Genomic DNA, 16564 nt, shown 5'->3' with positions numbered 1-16564 from the left:
ACTCAGAGCTTTAGTCAGATGATTGCAGTGGTAATTACAGGTGGTCGCATAGAACATTTGGACACAAAATTGACTACAGGAGTAACTGGTCGAAACTGATTGATGCTTGACTTTGAGCAGTGTCCCTCTCAATTCATGAACTTTCCACCACAACCACCACAGAGCTCAGCCGAGACTTCCTTCTCGATGTAATCGTGTAGGTCGCGGTTCTGTGTCATAGCCTTGACTTGCTGGGGCTTCAGGCATTTCAGCCCACAAACACTGCAGGTGTGGGTGCTGCCAGGGGCAATGATGGGGATTCCGGTAGAAGCGCATTTCTCTATTGTCAAAGAAAGAAAAGATGCCGGGTTAGCTTTGCAATTTCAATAGGAACACACATGAAAAGATAATCGACGACGGGAAAGAGTTGCTTACCAAACGAGTGCCCATTCCCGCATCGCGACGTGCGCCCCTGTGACTGCAGGGCATCCCCGCAAAACACGCAGACCTGGCTGAGGGCAACCTCCCTCATCTTCTCCCTGGCGGCGGTCCTAGCCGAATGGTTGACAGACACCGAGTCGCTGGCCCCCGGCACGGGCGGCCCGCCGCCGTACATCCACTCCCACATACGGCCCTCGGTGCTGAGCTTCTTCATGGACAGGACGCGCTCGTCGGGAGGGGTGACGTTTTGGCCGAACAAAACGCGACACCGCATGCCGCCGAACGTGTGGCGCTCCGGCTTGATGGTGCTGTTCAGCGTGACGAAGACGGCGTGGGTGCCCCCGCCGGGGCTGGCCGTCATGCCCCAGGTGCGGATGCGCGTCATGTTCACCTTCTCCATCCCGGCCAACCGGTCGATCTCCCCCAGATATTCTGTCTTACTGAAATCCTCGACAGATCCCCAGTCCGAGCCGTCGTCATCGTCCTCTTCATCATCTTCGTCTTCATCCTCGTCTTCCTCTTCCTCGCCAGCGGCATCCTCGTCGTTATCACCCTTGGGCAATTTTCCTTCAGGGTTCAGCGGTCTGTATGCCAACGCTATCGGTTGCTTTTCCTCGATGAACTGTGTCATCTCCGTGGCCCATCTGGGTCTAGCATTGGGATTATTTGGATCGGATGCGATAGGGAGGTTGGTTTGGTACCAATCATGGTTCGAAACCGTCGCCGACAGACGCACCAACGAGAAGTATGGACTCGGACCCGACTCGGAGAGGTTGGGTGGATGAATTACCAGACCAGTGATGGGGTTCATCGCCTGTTCGGCTTCTTCATCGGAAGCATAATTAGTGCCACAAGCCTCAGGCGAGTGTGGCGTAGTCACCTCTGGGGGTGCCGAGCTATCGAAGGTAACTTGGAAGGGTTGGACTCTGGCTGGCGTGGCTATGATTCCACGACATACACGGCCGCCAGCCACGGTCCATATCTAGATTCCATAGTTAGTGATGGGGAGATGATGTAGCTCGCGACAGTCATACCATGTCTTCCCATTGAAGAAACGCATCGGGGGCGAGATGAATGCATATGCCACTCGAATCGGACGATTGAATGTCGACTTTAGGTGTCTCCATAGGTCTCCAAAAGCCTCGCATAGTGACCTCACGAAAGCCAACATAGTGTCTTGTGATATACGACAGGATGCATGTTTTGTAGTTGCCGTTTTTCCTCAGCCATGGGCCCCATTGGAGAGCAAACGATGATCCGTGAGCGGAGAAATCGGGATGTGCCGGCTAGAGAGCTGTCAGTAACGCGCAGCTATGGGGTAAAGATATCGGGGGACGTACATCTCCTTTCGGGTGCGGACCGTCGGCCACGAAACGGACCACCTCCTCGACCTTCCACTCACCAGCACTTCCTGACGGTGCTGCAGGGTCGTGCCTTGACTGAACGGCCAGGATGACAACCTCGTCTTCGTCATTCACATAAGCCAGGAGACTTCCGGAGTCTTCGGCCGCCTCTTTCGCCCAGGCGAACGAGGTGATACGCTCCTTGGAGTAGTCGGACGTGTGGCCCTTGGCCCGAGGAACAAGCAGATTATCGCCCACGCTCCAGGGGACAACCCAGGAGCTCACGGTCCTGACATTGCGCCCCTTCATTTTGATGGTGCCGAGGCCATCCGACACGCCTTCGCAGAAGATAGTGAGCGCGCCGGTGCCGGTCAGGACGGCCAGGACCGACCGTCGCATGAGCCCAAGTCCGCTCGGGGACCACTCCACCGCCACGGCATGGTTCAAAGAAGTCCCGATGTTGGCGACGAGGCTGACACCGGCGCCGAAGGTGGGCGGGAAGTCCGGGTACTCCTGCTCGGACGCGGTGAAGAGATGCCGGTTCAATTCCGGGCGGCGGATCTCGACGACCGGGAACCGGAAGCTCACTTCGTAGTACTGCCGCTGCGTCTCAAAGTCGGATCCGAAAGCACCGGCCGCAGTGGTCCCCCCAGACGGAAACTCGGGGAAGTACAAGTACACGCAGTCATCCGAGGTGATGGCGAGCTCTGCATCGGGCGACCAGGCAATGTTGTGGGTGGTCAAGGGCACAGCGCTGATCCCAAAAGACTCCAACGGCAAAATATGGCCTCGGTCTTGTGTGGCCATATTTGCCGGTGCGAAGGGTCATCAAGAAGGAAGGACTAATTGTTGATGAATCAGGGAATGGAGATCATTAGACAGCATAGCATCTCTGTTCACGGACGGATTGCGAGGTTATGTTCTTGATTGGTCGCTAAACATGTCATTGTGTTAGGGCGGTCACGATCCTGCGATTCAGAACTTGGCCAAAACAAATGACCGAAAGACGATAATCATGGGAACTCGGATTCGAATATCCCATCACTTATTTGAACCCCTTTGCTTGGTGTTTTCTGACTCGGTCCTTGTTACTGATGTCGATTGATCAAATTTGAATGGAAGTTGTAACCCACCAGCACTGACTGGCAGCTGGCACGTATTTCAAGCCGCCATCAATATGGTGGGTGGACTCCCAACACCCGTAGATTAGTGCAGCAGCTCAGATGCCTCCAAAGCGCATGCATTCGAATACCAATATCGTCGTCATATGCGAATTGCACCTCTCCAGCCTCTTGATTATAGACGAATGCAATAACTGGGAGTTCACGTCGTCTTTATTTGCCAATTGTTACATCCAGTAGATGCCCGGCAGCATTACTGCGCTGGGATAGCGGGCATCATCCATAGCACCTGCCAGTACAATAGAGTAACCTAAAAGCTTATGATTCAAATGTCACGAGATGGGATAACCGATCTTAGGATAATTATTTCCGATGCAATAGCCGGCATTGATCTTACCATGTCATGTGTCGTCAATTGGAATGACGCCTATTATTCCATAGCAGATTGTCGTGTTCAAATCGTGCTCAAATTATAACCAGAATAGCCACCACTTTCCACGCCGTCTAGTACCGTCATACAAAATAGTGTCCCACATAATCGTATTGCATCACCATTTATCGTTGAGTGCATTATTTCAGACCTAGATCAGTAGACGCGTAGACGACTGGGGGACGTCTAGTCAGACGTGAACTTCAAGTCGATAACGATCATGATGAAAGTCACAAGTTCTGAACTGGACCGCTCACAAACCCTTTACACCATCACATCTCAAACATTGTAGCAAATCAAAGGTATGTACCGTAGTCGAAGTCTTGAATTACTGGCTCTGAGCCGAATCTGAAAATTATATATTTATGCTTCCAAGTACGAGCTCAATCCCCAAAGGGCAACACACCCTGCGAGAGCTGTCGCTCCTACTAGCTTCTTGGTCCACCAGTTATCATCACTCAACGGTTTTGTGACCTGCTGCACCTTAGGTGCTGACTTCGTGATCTGGCTCTCATTTTTTGCGGCCATCTCCTCCTCTCGAGCAAGCTCGGAGAGCCGAGCAATGGTCTTGCTGAGCGAGATCAGCTCATCGTCGATCATCGTGGTGTTCCTAGTCCCGTCGATCTCAACGTTCTGCACGTTTCCAAAGAAATCCGTCAACAGCCGGCTGCGCGCCGCGTCCGCGCCACCTTTGAAGAGGTCGTACCGCACGCCAGCATGCGAATGGATCTTCTCGTAGCTGTAGCTGTCGAACAGGTCGCCGATCGTCTTCTTGCTGCTCGTGTCGCGCACCTCAGATTCGAGGAACTCCAGATTGTAGTACGTGTACCGGTCGATGACGGCGACGCCGACGTCGTTGTCGGCGTGGTGCGAGTACGAAGACTGGTCGAGCTCGGACGAGCCGGTCGCGATGATGTTGGGGGAGTAAAGCTTGCTGTACATAGTGTTGGCCTGGCAGGTGTCGATCATGAAGAGGATCTCGTGGTATCGCTTCTTCTCCCACATCTGCTCGAAGGCGTCGGCCAGATCCGGGGCCCCGATCTCCTCGGCGTCCTGGAACTTCAAGAACTCGTTGCCGCCGTGGCCTGTCATGTAGACGAAGATGTTGCTGCGGTCATCTGTGAGAAGGCGCTTGCTTCGTGGCATCTCCTCGCCGACTCGATCGGTCAACAGCCTTATGAAGTTCTCGACGGTAACCTCGTAGCCTCGGTAATCGACTTCGATGTTGTCGCCGTAGAGATCGACGGCACGGTCCGAGTTGCTGTAGACTGTGCCGGGGAACGCGTTTCTGGGGTTGCAGGCCATGTCGTCTGGCAGCATCAGAATGATCTGCGAGTCTGGTATTCCTAGTCGCTTGACGGTTCGGTACATCGACAGTACGTTGGCGAGGTGGCGGTAATTGAACCAGAAGCGCGACGTGCCCACCAGGACTGCCCAGTTGCTGGTGTGCAGGCCTGCTACCAGAGTCAGCAACGGGGCCAACAGCAAGTATGCCAAAGGGGGCTTCATGGTGGTCGATGGCTTGTTGTGGTGGTGGTGGTGGTTCTGGTAACTGGAAAGGAACGTGGCAGAGGCGAACCCCTGTGGTGAGGTTGGATCAACTCAATGGGATATGGGTAAGCTCAGACAGTCTGCTGAATAATTGACAGCAACAGCGACGGCAACACTAAAGCAGCAAGTGGGATAAACGGCTTATGTAATGCAATGACAGTGGGGTAAGCGGGGAATAGGAGGGTGGGGCACTTACCGGGCCACTAACTCGGCCACCCGGTGACACATCCCCGACAACACCTAAGAAGCTGGCCGCATCGGCTTCGTCTGATAAGCCCAATGGTTCAGCGGTTTCGTGACCTGTTGGGAGGGACCGCACGGCCGTCAGTTCTGGTGACGACGGCGAGAGCAGGACTATCCAACCAGATAAAGAAGACAGGGGGAAAATGACAGCCTGCCGAGGACAAATTACACACATGTATAGTGAGGATGGCGCGATGGGACTTCCCTTTTAGAGGGTCCAATCCTGGTGTTAATATGATAAAAAAGAAGAAGAATGAATTCTATTCTGAGTTAAGAGGGTTAAGAAATGTTAAGAGGAACAAGCAATATATACCTAGGTATATATTCTCTAGTAGCTTGACTGTGTCCCCCTTCATTCTTAGAGCCTCACTCGAGCCCCCCTCCCCCTCTCTACTTTCTCACATTGGGCCTTTCATGGGAACGACATGGCTGGTGGCAAGAAGGTGCCTTCAGTTCCCATCGAGGTTGAGTCAGATGCGGTAGAATGCGTGCCGTCGGAGGAGGCGCCACTGCAGTTACGCAAACGCATCACGCTCGGGGAATTGTCATCTTGAACGTTGTCGCAGGCAACCACAACCCATCATGCTTGAGCGGCATCGATCAGAGTACTGCATACACACCTCCCGAAGGGGTATGATACGTCGCAGGCTGGGTCGATGTGTGTTCTAGGGAGTGGAATTGCTAAAGAAGGACCTACTGACCCAAGCAAACGTGGGAGTGGATTGAATGTGTCCGATGTACGTGACCTTTGCCGCATTGACATGGACAGTGACAGCTGTCGCAGCCAGTCTTAATTTGCCCAATCATCTTCTACGTCCCTTAGGCCTTCGACTTGGCAGGCACGCTTGTGTTCGTCCGCAACATTGGTTGCGCAGGTTGATGTTTCTCGGCAAGGCAAGTCATACTGGATGCCGGCCCACCTGGGTAAGGACCGTAGGTTGTTTCTTGCTCGCGTCAGTGGTGTGGGATGCGAAAATGAATACCAAGCGGCAAGAATGGCCAAAGGCATCCTTTGATAGACATGTGCTTTTGGGGCACCTGGAGGAAAGCATCATCCATCATCAAGTATGTTGTTTTGAATACTTGCTCTCCCGAGGTCGTATCCATGGGAACCAACTAGCACAGTTTATCCGAAAGTACACGATAGGTACGACGTCTTCATTTTAAGTTTCCCTTCCACACGAGAGTAACCTGGTTTCAATGGATTCTCGAAACGGAACTAAATCGAAGACGTTGATGCATTTCCATGTGATTGTAGACAGTCCCATGTTATGGCAAATATGTGTTCCACACGGCGGTAGCTAGCCGTACAGGAGATTTCAACTATTGGCTTCATACTACACTGTCATTGCTCAACATGCAACAGCTAACGCCACTGCCCACCGGGCATCCTTCAGTCCAAACCTAGAGATTATTATGGGACACTGAGATAATAATAGTTATGGATGCTTGCTTGGGCGCTCAGGTCTTGAAGAAAAGGGGCGTACCAACTGTCGAGACTGCCTTTGAGAACGACTGGTTCAATCGTTGGTTAGAGATCCTGCAGGAGTTGTCCCAACAAAGGAGTTGGGATTCAACATGTGCATGGCTACTACTCACTGGTTTCGATTATGAAATGATGCAACACACGATGCGTTGTATTGAATAGAGTAGGAATTACCCCATATCATTAGATGCTCGTTCGACGGGACAGCAGCAAATGCGTGACCTGCATCTGTCAAATCGTGAGCCGAGGCTTGGCTTGGACTGTAGCTGCATCCGGATGACATAAAAAACAAGCTCATGGTAGCATTGATTGAAACATGGGCTAGTGACCAATACCCGGATGGGATGGACTGGACTGGAACGCCTTAGGCGGCTAAGCACGATGATGGAAGAGAAACGCGAACAATCAATGACCAAACATGCATGTGTTTGATGCACTAAATAAAAGCTGTACACGGTCTCCAGTCCCGACTAGTCGGGCCAGTCAGAAGCCCATTCTCGTGCCTGGTGCACCACATTCCAGCTGCTAGCGGTCCTAGCCCCCGCTCATTTCAAGGGTCCTGGTCCAACTGATCCATCCATCTTTTCCCAGTTTGTCCCACCTCGCAGCCCGGACAAGAGAAAAAAAGGGTAGTCGAGCTAGAGAAAGAGGGCAGTTCAACCTGCTGCTGCTGCTGTTGCTGCTGCCGCCGTTGTTTGGACAGCCTCTTTCTCGGACTGAAGACACACGTGAACTCCGCGTTGTCTTGTCTCATCTCTCTCATCCTTCTCTCTTGTTTTGAGTTCGTCCAGATTCATCACCGCTACCGCAAGTAGGTTCCAGGCACGAACGCAACCTGCAGCAAGGCAAGACAACGGGACGATGCTGAAGGTTTGGGACTGCAGAGGTTCCACTGCTACGTGACTGATGATCGCCCAATCCAGCCGTCATCCCCTTACAATCTTGCTCAATTTGCCAGTCCACCGGGGAAAGGCAGTTGCACGCCATTAAGCCGCATTTAACTGCGAGAGCCTTACCGTTAACTTGTCTCGTACGGCCAACGGTGGCCTGACTCGCGCAGCTAAAACACCACAAACCAATTCCACGAGGACGAGGACGACTGGCCGCACACCACCTCTACGTCCGTCTTCTTCCCAGGCAGATACCATTTCGACACAAACCTCGATTTTTCCCGCCAGAAACAAGACGATACCATGGGGCGCCCTCCTGCCTATGTCTTCATTGTGAGGCACGGCAACCGACTGGATGCTGCCGACAAACAGTGGCATCTGTCTTCGCCCGCCCCCTACGACCCGCCCTTGACCTACGGAGGATGGCTGCAGTCACGGATGGTAGGCGCTCGCATAGCGTCCATTATACAAGATCGCGAAACCGAGGAAGAGGCATCCGCTGCGGTCAACCAAACCCCGCGAAAAAGACGACGATACAATGTCATCCTACACAGCTCGCCCTTTCTTCGGTGCGTGCAGACCTCCATAGCCATCAGTTCGGGCCTGGCTTTGGAACCTTCGCCCTCGCCCTCTCGCACACCGACCAACGGCCAGTCGCCTCGCACAAAACCTACACGAGTAAACCAGATCTCCTCATTTTCGAACCCGGCGCCCTCACGGACACGCCCTGCAATGGTCCCCGAGAACGACTCGAGCAATGCCGCTCAGAGCCCCATACACATCAAGCGGTCGGTTCTCCGACTCGATCCCTTTCTGGGGAATGGGCATCACCCGATTACTTCGACCACATCACACCACCCCCAAGATCGGCACTGATGCTAGCGTCTGCGAAGGCTGAACTACTACGGAAGGAGGACTACAACAGTTATGCCCACTTCAACGCAAAACCAGTGCCCAGCACCCCCAGCGCCCTGTGGAACTCCCCTTCCTTGCGCAGCCCTCTCGCGACCCATGCCGAGTCGGCAGACGATGGCCATCCAGGCTCTCCTGGACTAGACAGCCTCTCCAAACTAGATGAAGCACTTCCTAGCCCAGCGCTCAAGTTCCCTTGGGCAGTGGCACGTCGTGGGAGCATTGCCACTACACCCGTGGGCTACAGTGCACCCACACCACCTTACGCTGTTTCGGCATCCGATCCGATACCTATTGGGTATGTGGCACATGCACGAGACGCTTGTGTGGATGTTGACTACCAATGGGACTCATCACGCGACAGTCTTGCATGGGGCGACGGTGGTGTTTTGCCAGAAGAATGGGCGGCTATGCACCAACGCTTCAGAAAGGGTTTGAAGCGACTGGTCGAGTGGTATTCGACAACCGATCGCCCCGGAGATATGGTTACTAAAATGTCTTGCACGGTGAAGGTGCCACATGGCAACGGTACGCAGAATGAAAGCGCAGTCGACGAGGGGGACGACGACGTGGAGACCGAAAACATTGTGGTGTTAGTCTCGCATGGTGCTGGCTGTAACGCTCTAGTAGGCGGCGTGACTGCTCAACCCGTGCTGGCAGATGTTGCAATGTCATCTCTTACCGTGGCGAGGAGGCGGCCTGCCTACGACAGTGTCAACTCCATCGATGCCAGTGCCTTGGCATCGCTAGACGATGCGTTCTCGCGGCGGAAGATGTCGATTCCGGACATGTACGAGATGACCCTATTCGCGAACAGTGACCACCTCTTGCCCGGAGCTGGGTCGCTGAGTAGATCGTCAAGCATCAACGGGAGCTCCCGAGGACGGTTTAATGGGCCTATTTCTCCTCTGCGGGACGTCGGCTTCGGTGCGCAGTACGCACAGGGCTCGCCGGTCCATCGCAGCAATTCCGTAAACGCGTCATTGGGCAGTATGCGGCGGTCCTCTCATGCTCCTAGTATCAGTGCGAGAGTGAGCCAAGCCGACAAGGGTGGCATCACTGTTGGAAGTGGTGTAACGACTTTCATCAAACCCACCCACACCCGATCGAATTCTAACGGGCTGTGGGAACCGCGACAAGACGCAGAAAAAGCGCAGGAGGATCTGCCGATAACACTTAATTTCGAGCACGAAAAGGAGGCGAAGAAGCCCGCGCCTTTAGACCTGAAGGCGGATAAGGACGAAAAGAACGACGGTCATCTGCCAGTCCAGCCGCCTGAGACCGCGGTTGAAGACAGCATCGACGAAAAGACCAAATCGCATAGCGCAGAGCGCGGTGCCTCTGCCGGAGCCCCTTCTCCAAGCCTCTGGGGCAGCGGTGGCGGTGGAGGCGCCGGCGGAGGAGGAGGAGGAGGAGGCGGCCTTTGGGGCGCGCCTCGACCACCGGGCGAAGCAGAAAGGATCCGCGATGTGACTTCGAGTAAGAGACGTTGGACCGTTAATGAGCGCTGAGAAGGAAAGTTTACACGCCGAGTGCATACAGAGGCGTTAATAGGATGATAAGCCGGTTTTCTGCATAGCTCTCTTGAAATAAGAAGAATGTCTTGCCATGTTTCCATACTATATCTCGAGTAATCTATCTACCGTCGCTCTTCCTACATTGACGCTTTGGTTTGTGCCCATAACCCTAACATGCTCATGGCCGATTGACTCTACAGTGAGTGGCGGCGCAATATATAAATACCTAGGCCAGTGAGCTTCAAAATGATCTGCAAAATGTATTTATGTAGAGTTCGCGTAATGCGGCCAACCTGTAAGCTAGCGTAAGGGGGGATGGAAGTTAGCTCTAGCTTCCCTTGGCTTGGGCTTGACTGGTCGGACGCTTCTCCTTTGGCCCGAGAAAGAGAAAGGGCGATAGTAATTGGATGGCGGCTGACAAGTTGGTTGCACGATGCACGGCGGCGCATTGCACTGCATGTAAGCGAGTTGGGGGAATGGATATGCACGCCTGCTGGGGGCGGCTGATTGGTCTTACATACATGAACTCACTACATATTTTGCATTGAAAGTACGACTCGCATTGGCTTGAGTGATTTTTTGATGTCGAGTATTCAAGTATTGTGACAATTTAGATATGTATTATACGAGAGGACATCACGGTGGCCACGTCAAGGGGAGGGTCCCTGCAACATTGAAAATGGTCTGGTGGATTTGGATCTTGATCTGATAAAAAGTCAATCACCTTGATTGATAGTACGTAGGTAGGGAAAGTACTTCTTGGCTCAGATTGAGTGCAATTGATTGCCAGCCGAGGCACTGACGTCGTGGGGGAACACAAGGGGACAGTGCGCACCCCCGGTAGTTTTTTTTTTATTATTAGTGTCGGCTACTAGGTACATAGCACAGCTTGCTGAATGCGTCGGATCGCATTCCAGTTTAAAAAAAGCGGTTACGACGAAGCCGATGATAATGCCCTTGAAATTTAGATTCACCTGAAGTGCCTTGTCAACATGGGTGGAAATTCCCACCCGCTGGGATGGTAAGCGAAACGCATATCCCATGGATGCCACTCAGACCTTGCAGACAGACACTTGCTGCGTACATTTTGTCCAATGTCTTGGGTCGATCCCATGCTGCTGAGATCTGGTGCTTCCGTACCCCCGGACCTCCGCATACGTGTGTACATGTACGGAGTAGTTGTCCATTGCTATGCGTCGATCTCCAATCTGTCCTTCGGGGATTATTGTGACGCCTCCAAAACGCTGCAAATGACCAAGACTGCCTGCCGGCTTACCCAGTGTTGCCAAGAAAGCTGCTTGGTGCTTCCACCCCTCCGCAAGCTGACGACCGACGACTAAATCCACATCCACTTGCGCCAGATCCGTGGGGAAGTGGGTCGCTATCACAAGCCGAGGGAAGTTCCTCAATTGGCAGCGCAGCACGCTGGCACGGGACTTTGGCCCGGACTTTATTACATCAGTCGCCCATACATCCTCCCAGCCGTGTTTTGTTGTTTGCGACCATAGACCAACCGTTTTGTCTCCCCACGACTTATTTTGTGACAATTTCTCGACACGATTTACCTACACCGCAACACCTTCGAAATATACAGGCAAACAAGCTCCTTAATCCTTGTCCTCGACAAAGCATCCAACTCGGGTCCCCTCCTCTCTCACCCCTCCTCCAACCCTCCCAACCCCCAGCCAGCCAAAATGGCCTCAGAACCGCCCAATCCCTCGTCCGGCAGCATCGACAGCAAGCTGCGCTCCGCCGTCCCCTCGCCCGTCGCCCACAAGCTGCCGCACATCCCCGACTCGGGCGACGAGCTCAAGGCCGAGATCAAGCAGGAAGCCAAAGCCGCCGCCAGCAGCGGCCTGTCGCAGCTCCGTTCCTTTGCCGCGGGCGGCTTCGGAGGTGTATGCGCCGTGGTCGTCGGACACCCCTTTGACCTGGTCAAGGTCCGTCTCCAGACCGCCGAGCGCGGCGTCTACAACAGCGCCATCGACGTCGTCCGCAAGAGCATCGCCCGCGATGGCCTGAAGAGGGGTCTGTACGCCGGTGTCAGCGCGCCGCTGGTGGGCGTCACGCCCATGTGTAAGTAGTAGCCTGTCCCCTCCCTTCCCAGTTGCGCTCATTTTCCCGCGCCGCTCTTCACGAGACTAACCTACCATCTGCGCGCAGTCGCCGTGTCCTTTTGGGGCTACGACCTAGGCAAGCAAATCGTCACCTCCGTCTCGACGCCCGAGATCTCGCCCGCGACGGGCCGGCCGACGCAGCTCTCGATCGCGCAGACCTCGGCCGCGGGCTTCTTCAGCGCCATCCCCATGACGGCCATCACGGCGCCCTTTGAGCGCGTCAAGGTGATCCTGCAGGTCCAGGACCAAAAGACGAAGCCCGGCGAGAAGCCCAAGTACAACGGCGGCCTCGACGTGGTGCGCCAGCTCTACCGCGAGGGCGGCGTCCGCTCCGTCTTCCGCGGCTCGGCCGCCACGCTGGCCCGCGACGGCCCCGGCAGCGCCGCCTACTTCGCCGCCTACGAGTACTGCAAGCGCAAGCTGACGCCCGTGGACCCCAAGACCGGCCAGCCCAGCGGCGAGCTATCCCTGCTCGCCGTCACCGCCGCCGGAGGCGCCGCCGGTGTCGCCATGTGGATCCCCGTCTTCCCCGTCGACACGGTCAAGTCGCGCCTGCAGACCGCCGAGGGCAACCCCACCCTCAAGGGCGTCATCCGCGAGGTCTACGGCCGCGGCGGCGTCAAGGCCTTCTTCCCCGGCTTCGGGCCCGCGCTCGCTCGCGCGGTGCCGGCCAACGCCGCGACCTTCTTGGGCGTCGAGCTGGCCCACCAGGCTATGAACAAGGTGTTTGGTTGAAGGGAGTGAGAAGGAGAAGGAAAAGACGCAGCCACACACAACTTGAGACCTCAAGGGTCTAGGATCGGAAGTAGACGATTGAGGCGAGGGGAAGCAAAGGGGGGGTTGTTAGCGAGGCAAGGGTAATGAGGCGTCAATCAAGGCCTACCCGGAGGGTCTGTCGGTTCCTAACGCCCGAGTAGGAAGCAGGTGCCCATTGATAGGAGCGATCAACAGGAGCTCCCGGCAACAACAGCCATGGGCTGGGAGGAATGGGTTGAACGGCATACTCGTATAGATAGCGTAGACATGGGTGGGTGACCACTGGCTTTTTGTCTTTCGAAGCTTGCCTAGACATGAAATACAAGTAGCCATCTAGGTACATAGATGTACTGGTTCGAACAATCCGCGTTGTTTCAAAAGCAAAGGAGCTGTTGTTGTTTTGTATTCTACGCGCGACTTTGAGCATAATAAACAGCACTGTTTTGATGTTAGTTCAATTTTCACCTGCGCATCACATGGCACTCAGATACCCCTCTATGGTATACATTCTTAGACATATTACAGCATGAGACCCCTCTGAAATTTTGAACGTTCTTCTTTTGATCTTGTTCGAATGACAAAGATAGCTTTTATCTAGTGTCGGATCTGTTTACATAAGGCTGGTTGGATATACAGTTATAAAGTCGTTATGTACGTCTATTTGAACCCGGGGCTCTTGGGCGCCAGCGAGCTCAACCGCCCCATGCCGCACCAGCACGCCGTATCGCCCTCCCGCTCCATCTGCACCGTGCTGTCGATGCCGTGCTCCAGCAGGTAGCTGCCGACCCGCTCCCGGACATCCTCCATGTCGACGCCGCGCACCGCCGCCACGTGGATGACGCCGATGAGCTTCGTTCGGGACTCGCAGTTGCCCGTCCGGTCGTCCTCCCAGACCTTGGGGACCGCATAGGACGCAACCCCGCGCACACCCGTAATTCCAGACAGCGTGTTCCGCAGGTTGTACTCGGTGTCGTCGGGGTTTGTCAGTAGCAGCTTGTGCGCGGACGATTTCACGAGCGGCACAGCGGTCATGCCAATCAGATACGCAATGAGGAACGAGGCGACGGGATCCCAGCCGGACCAGGGGATGAAGTAGGTCAAAATCGTCGAGAAGATGACGGATGCGCTTCCTAGGGTGTCGGCCAGGATATGCAGATAAATTCCATGCATATTCTCATTGTCGTGGGAGTGGCCATGAGAATGGCCGTGCGAATGACCATGCGAGTGGCCGTGATCGTGTCCATGGTCGTGCCCATGGTCGTGCCCATGATGCGCATGCGATCCGAAGGCGAAAATGCCCAGCAAGTTCACAATCAAGCCCAAGGTGCTGACCACGAACAAGTCTAGTAGTCGCTTCGTCTCCCTACCCTCCATGAGGCGCTCGACGCCTTCGAACATGATTTCAACGCTAATAAGTCTGAACCAAGACATCAGCACCCTGCAATCGATGAAAATCAAGTGTTCACTTACATTAGGAAGATGCCATTGGCGAAACCACTCAGGGTCTCGATTTTCCCGAAGCCGTACGGGAATCGTTCACTGGGCGCCCATTTGCTCATGACCGCCGCGAATAATCCCACAGCCAAGGCCACACAGTCGAAAAACATGTGTATACTGTCGCTGAGCAAGCCCAACGAGTCGGTCACGTAGCCGTAGAAGGCTTGGACGGCCATGAAAGAGAAATTGACCCTGGCGCACAGTTGTTAGCTTAAAGTCGCATCTCTCCCTTGGGAGACTGAAAATAATGTAGCAATGACATACACCATGAAATAGAATATGCGCCTCGAGTCCTTCTCGGTCATGACCGAATGGATAAGCGGCCATCGGGCGGCATATGGTAGCAACAAGCCAGTAAACTTTGAGTAATGCGCCGCATGAACATGGCCATGGTCGTGACTATGAGCATGAGCGTGGGCGTGACTATGGCTATGGCTATGGCCATGGTCGTGGTCATGCCCATGATGATCATGGTGGTGGCCTGAGTGACTATGGGTATGACCGTGTCCTGAGTGGCTATGGTCGTGGTCACGGTCATGGTCGTGATCGTGATCGTGGTGGCCGTGGTTGTGGCCGGCAGGGGGTCTGTCAAAGTAGGCCGAACCGTTCATGCCGGGCGTCGCAGGAGACGCATCTTGGACCGGACTTAACCCATTGCCCATCATCGCATTACCCGAGGTCTTCCGAGAAAGCGGTGAGGGTCGGTTCTCTCGTCGTGACAGGGGCAGGACAGAGTTGGCCTTATACTGCGTCGTGTTCTGGGTGTGCGCAGCAGCCGCGTGGGCCGGGGAGTGGTTGTCGCTATCGCTGCGGTACTGGTCATAGCTCTGACTACGGCTGTGGTTGCTATGGCCGTTGGCGTAGGCATTCAGCGACTCGAGGCTCTGGCTGTAGGAGTGCATGCTGGCGTTGCTGCCTCGGTCGGATCGTCTCGAATGGCCAAAGGTTGGCGGCGAACGGGAGTGGGAGTGAGAGTGGACGTGTTCATGGCCGTGATGGGTATGGTTGTGGGGCAAGGGAGGAGTTGGAAGGGCATATGACGATGCCATGGTGTTATCGAGAATTTGCGAGTCGCGCAGATTGCAGACGCAAGACGCAGTTTTGGTGTTTGTGCCACTTCAACAAGGAAGCTTAATAGAAGGTTGCGGCCTAGTGTCTGTCGTCGCAACTGTCGGTCCTGCACAGCAAAGTGGTGGATTCGAGGTCAGTGCGACCCCCGAGCTTGTATCAGCTAGCACTTCATGGAGTGTCGAATTGGAATGATAAAATGGGGATTGAAGCAATGGAGTTCCTCCAAAGCAAAAGCGGGAGTTCCCAGGTATGGAGGATCGTTGACGATGCGAAGGGTATGGGATTGTATTGGAACAGAAACGGTCGAACGGATTCGTCGCGTTGTCTCACGGAGACTTCTTGGAAATGTTCGATTGACCCGACACACACTTTCTCTTCGCGAAAGGGGGGGCGCACCAATAGCGCGGGACGGGGCGTACTGTAAAGGAAGGCGACCGGCCTTGTAACCTAAAGACCAAGACCAACGAGAGCGAGGCCGCCAGGTTATTCTAGTCCAGTCCGTGCCACAATGATGATGTCGTTGTGTCGTCGTCTCAATCAATGCTTCTATCAATGCCTGCCAATTCCCGACCTAGAAGAACAGAGTGAGAGGGAAAAAAACAAGAGGAAATCCAAGGAGAGAAGAAGAGGCTAGCCGACGACATGTTGTCCTGCCCAATCTGGGTCGGGTATTGTCTCATCGCCAAGCTAATCTCCATCCCCCTGCTCTGCTGCTGCTGCCAGGCTGCTGCTGCCAGGCTGCTGCTGCCAGGCTGCTGCTGCCAGGCTGCTGCTGCCAGGCTGCTGCTGCCAGGCTGCTGCTGCCAGGCTGCTGCTGCCAGGCTGCTGCTGCCAGGCTGCTGCTTGCTTGCTTGCTGCAAGCCGTTGTTGACCTGCTGATGGGGGGTTACAAGGTTCGGAAACTTGACAAGCACTAAAATTGGCGGAGCTGGGCCAGTGATCCATCCCCTCCTCCTCATGCCATCAAGGTGACAGGAAACAATCTTCAGACGCATAAAAATAACCACGGTGGAATAGTCCCACAATATGTCTCTAGAAATACTTGAGGCTGTATAGAATCCTTCAGACTTATCTACTTACAGAGACTTGGACAGCTACAGTGCATAGAGTGTGGTGCATGTATCGGTAGTGTGCATGTTATCTTGGAGGGTGTGGCGGTCTTCCCTTGCATCGTCATTCATTATCTTTAGCGGGGAAACACACGGCAAGG

General features: G+C 54.5%; 5 protein-coding genes across 5 annotated transcripts; 2 read left to right on the top strand and 3 right to left on the bottom strand.

Annotated features, from left to right (window-relative positions):
• Positions 1 to 128: 128 nt before the first annotated feature.
• On the bottom strand, positions 129 to 2570 carry PG985_004464 (uncharacterized protein; the record flags this gene model as incomplete). The annotated part of the gene is made up of 4 exons (XM_066824233.1): positions 129 to 352; positions 415 to 1402; positions 1455 to 1706; positions 1761 to 2570. 4 exons carry the CDS (start codon positions 2568 to 2570, stop codon positions 129 to 131), a joined length of 2274 nt encoding a protein of 757 aa, XP_066687393.1.
• A 1107-nt stretch (positions 2571 to 3677) lies between these two features.
• On the bottom strand, positions 3678 to 4823 carry PG985_004463 (GPI-anchor transamidase; the record flags this gene model as incomplete). The annotated part of the gene is made up of 1 exon (XM_066824232.1): positions 3678 to 4823. One exon carries the CDS (start codon positions 4821 to 4823, stop codon positions 3678 to 3680), a length of 1146 nt encoding a protein of 381 aa, XP_066687392.1.
• A 2964-nt stretch (positions 4824 to 7787) lies between these two features.
• On the top strand, positions 7788 to 9907 carry PG985_004462 (uncharacterized protein; the record flags this gene model as incomplete). Its single annotated transcript, XM_066824231.1, has 2 exons — positions 7788 to 8272; positions 8350 to 9907. 2 exons carry the CDS (start codon positions 7788 to 7790, stop codon positions 9905 to 9907), a joined length of 2043 nt encoding a protein of 680 aa, XP_066687391.1.
• A 1700-nt stretch (positions 9908 to 11607) lies between these two features.
• Positions 11608 to 12765, top strand: PG985_004461 (uncharacterized protein; the record flags this gene model as incomplete). The annotated part of the gene is made up of 2 exons (XM_066824230.1): positions 11608 to 11989; positions 12077 to 12765. The coding sequence occupies 2 exons, from the start codon at positions 11608 to 11610 to the stop codon at positions 12763 to 12765; spliced, it is 1071 nt and encodes a 356-aa protein (XP_066687390.1).
• A 678-nt stretch (positions 12766 to 13443) lies between these two features.
• PG985_004460 (uncharacterized protein) lies at positions 13444 to 15332 on the bottom strand (the record flags this gene model as incomplete). Its single annotated transcript, XM_066824229.1, has 3 exons — positions 13444 to 14203; positions 14257 to 14475; positions 14548 to 15332. 3 exons carry the CDS (start codon positions 15330 to 15332, stop codon positions 13444 to 13446), a joined length of 1764 nt encoding a protein of 587 aa, XP_066687389.1.
• Between the last annotated feature and the right edge of the window lie 1232 nt (positions 15333 to 16564).

Source organism: Apiospora marii (genome assembly GCF_038362585.1).
Source record: "Apiospora marii strain CBS 49790 chromosome Unknown utg000003l_segment0_segment0, whole genome shotgun sequence".
NCBI lineage: Eukaryota > Fungi > Ascomycota > Sordariomycetes > Amphisphaeriales > Apiosporaceae > Apiospora > Apiospora marii.
This window is presented reverse-complemented; position numbering and strand designations above follow the sequence as displayed.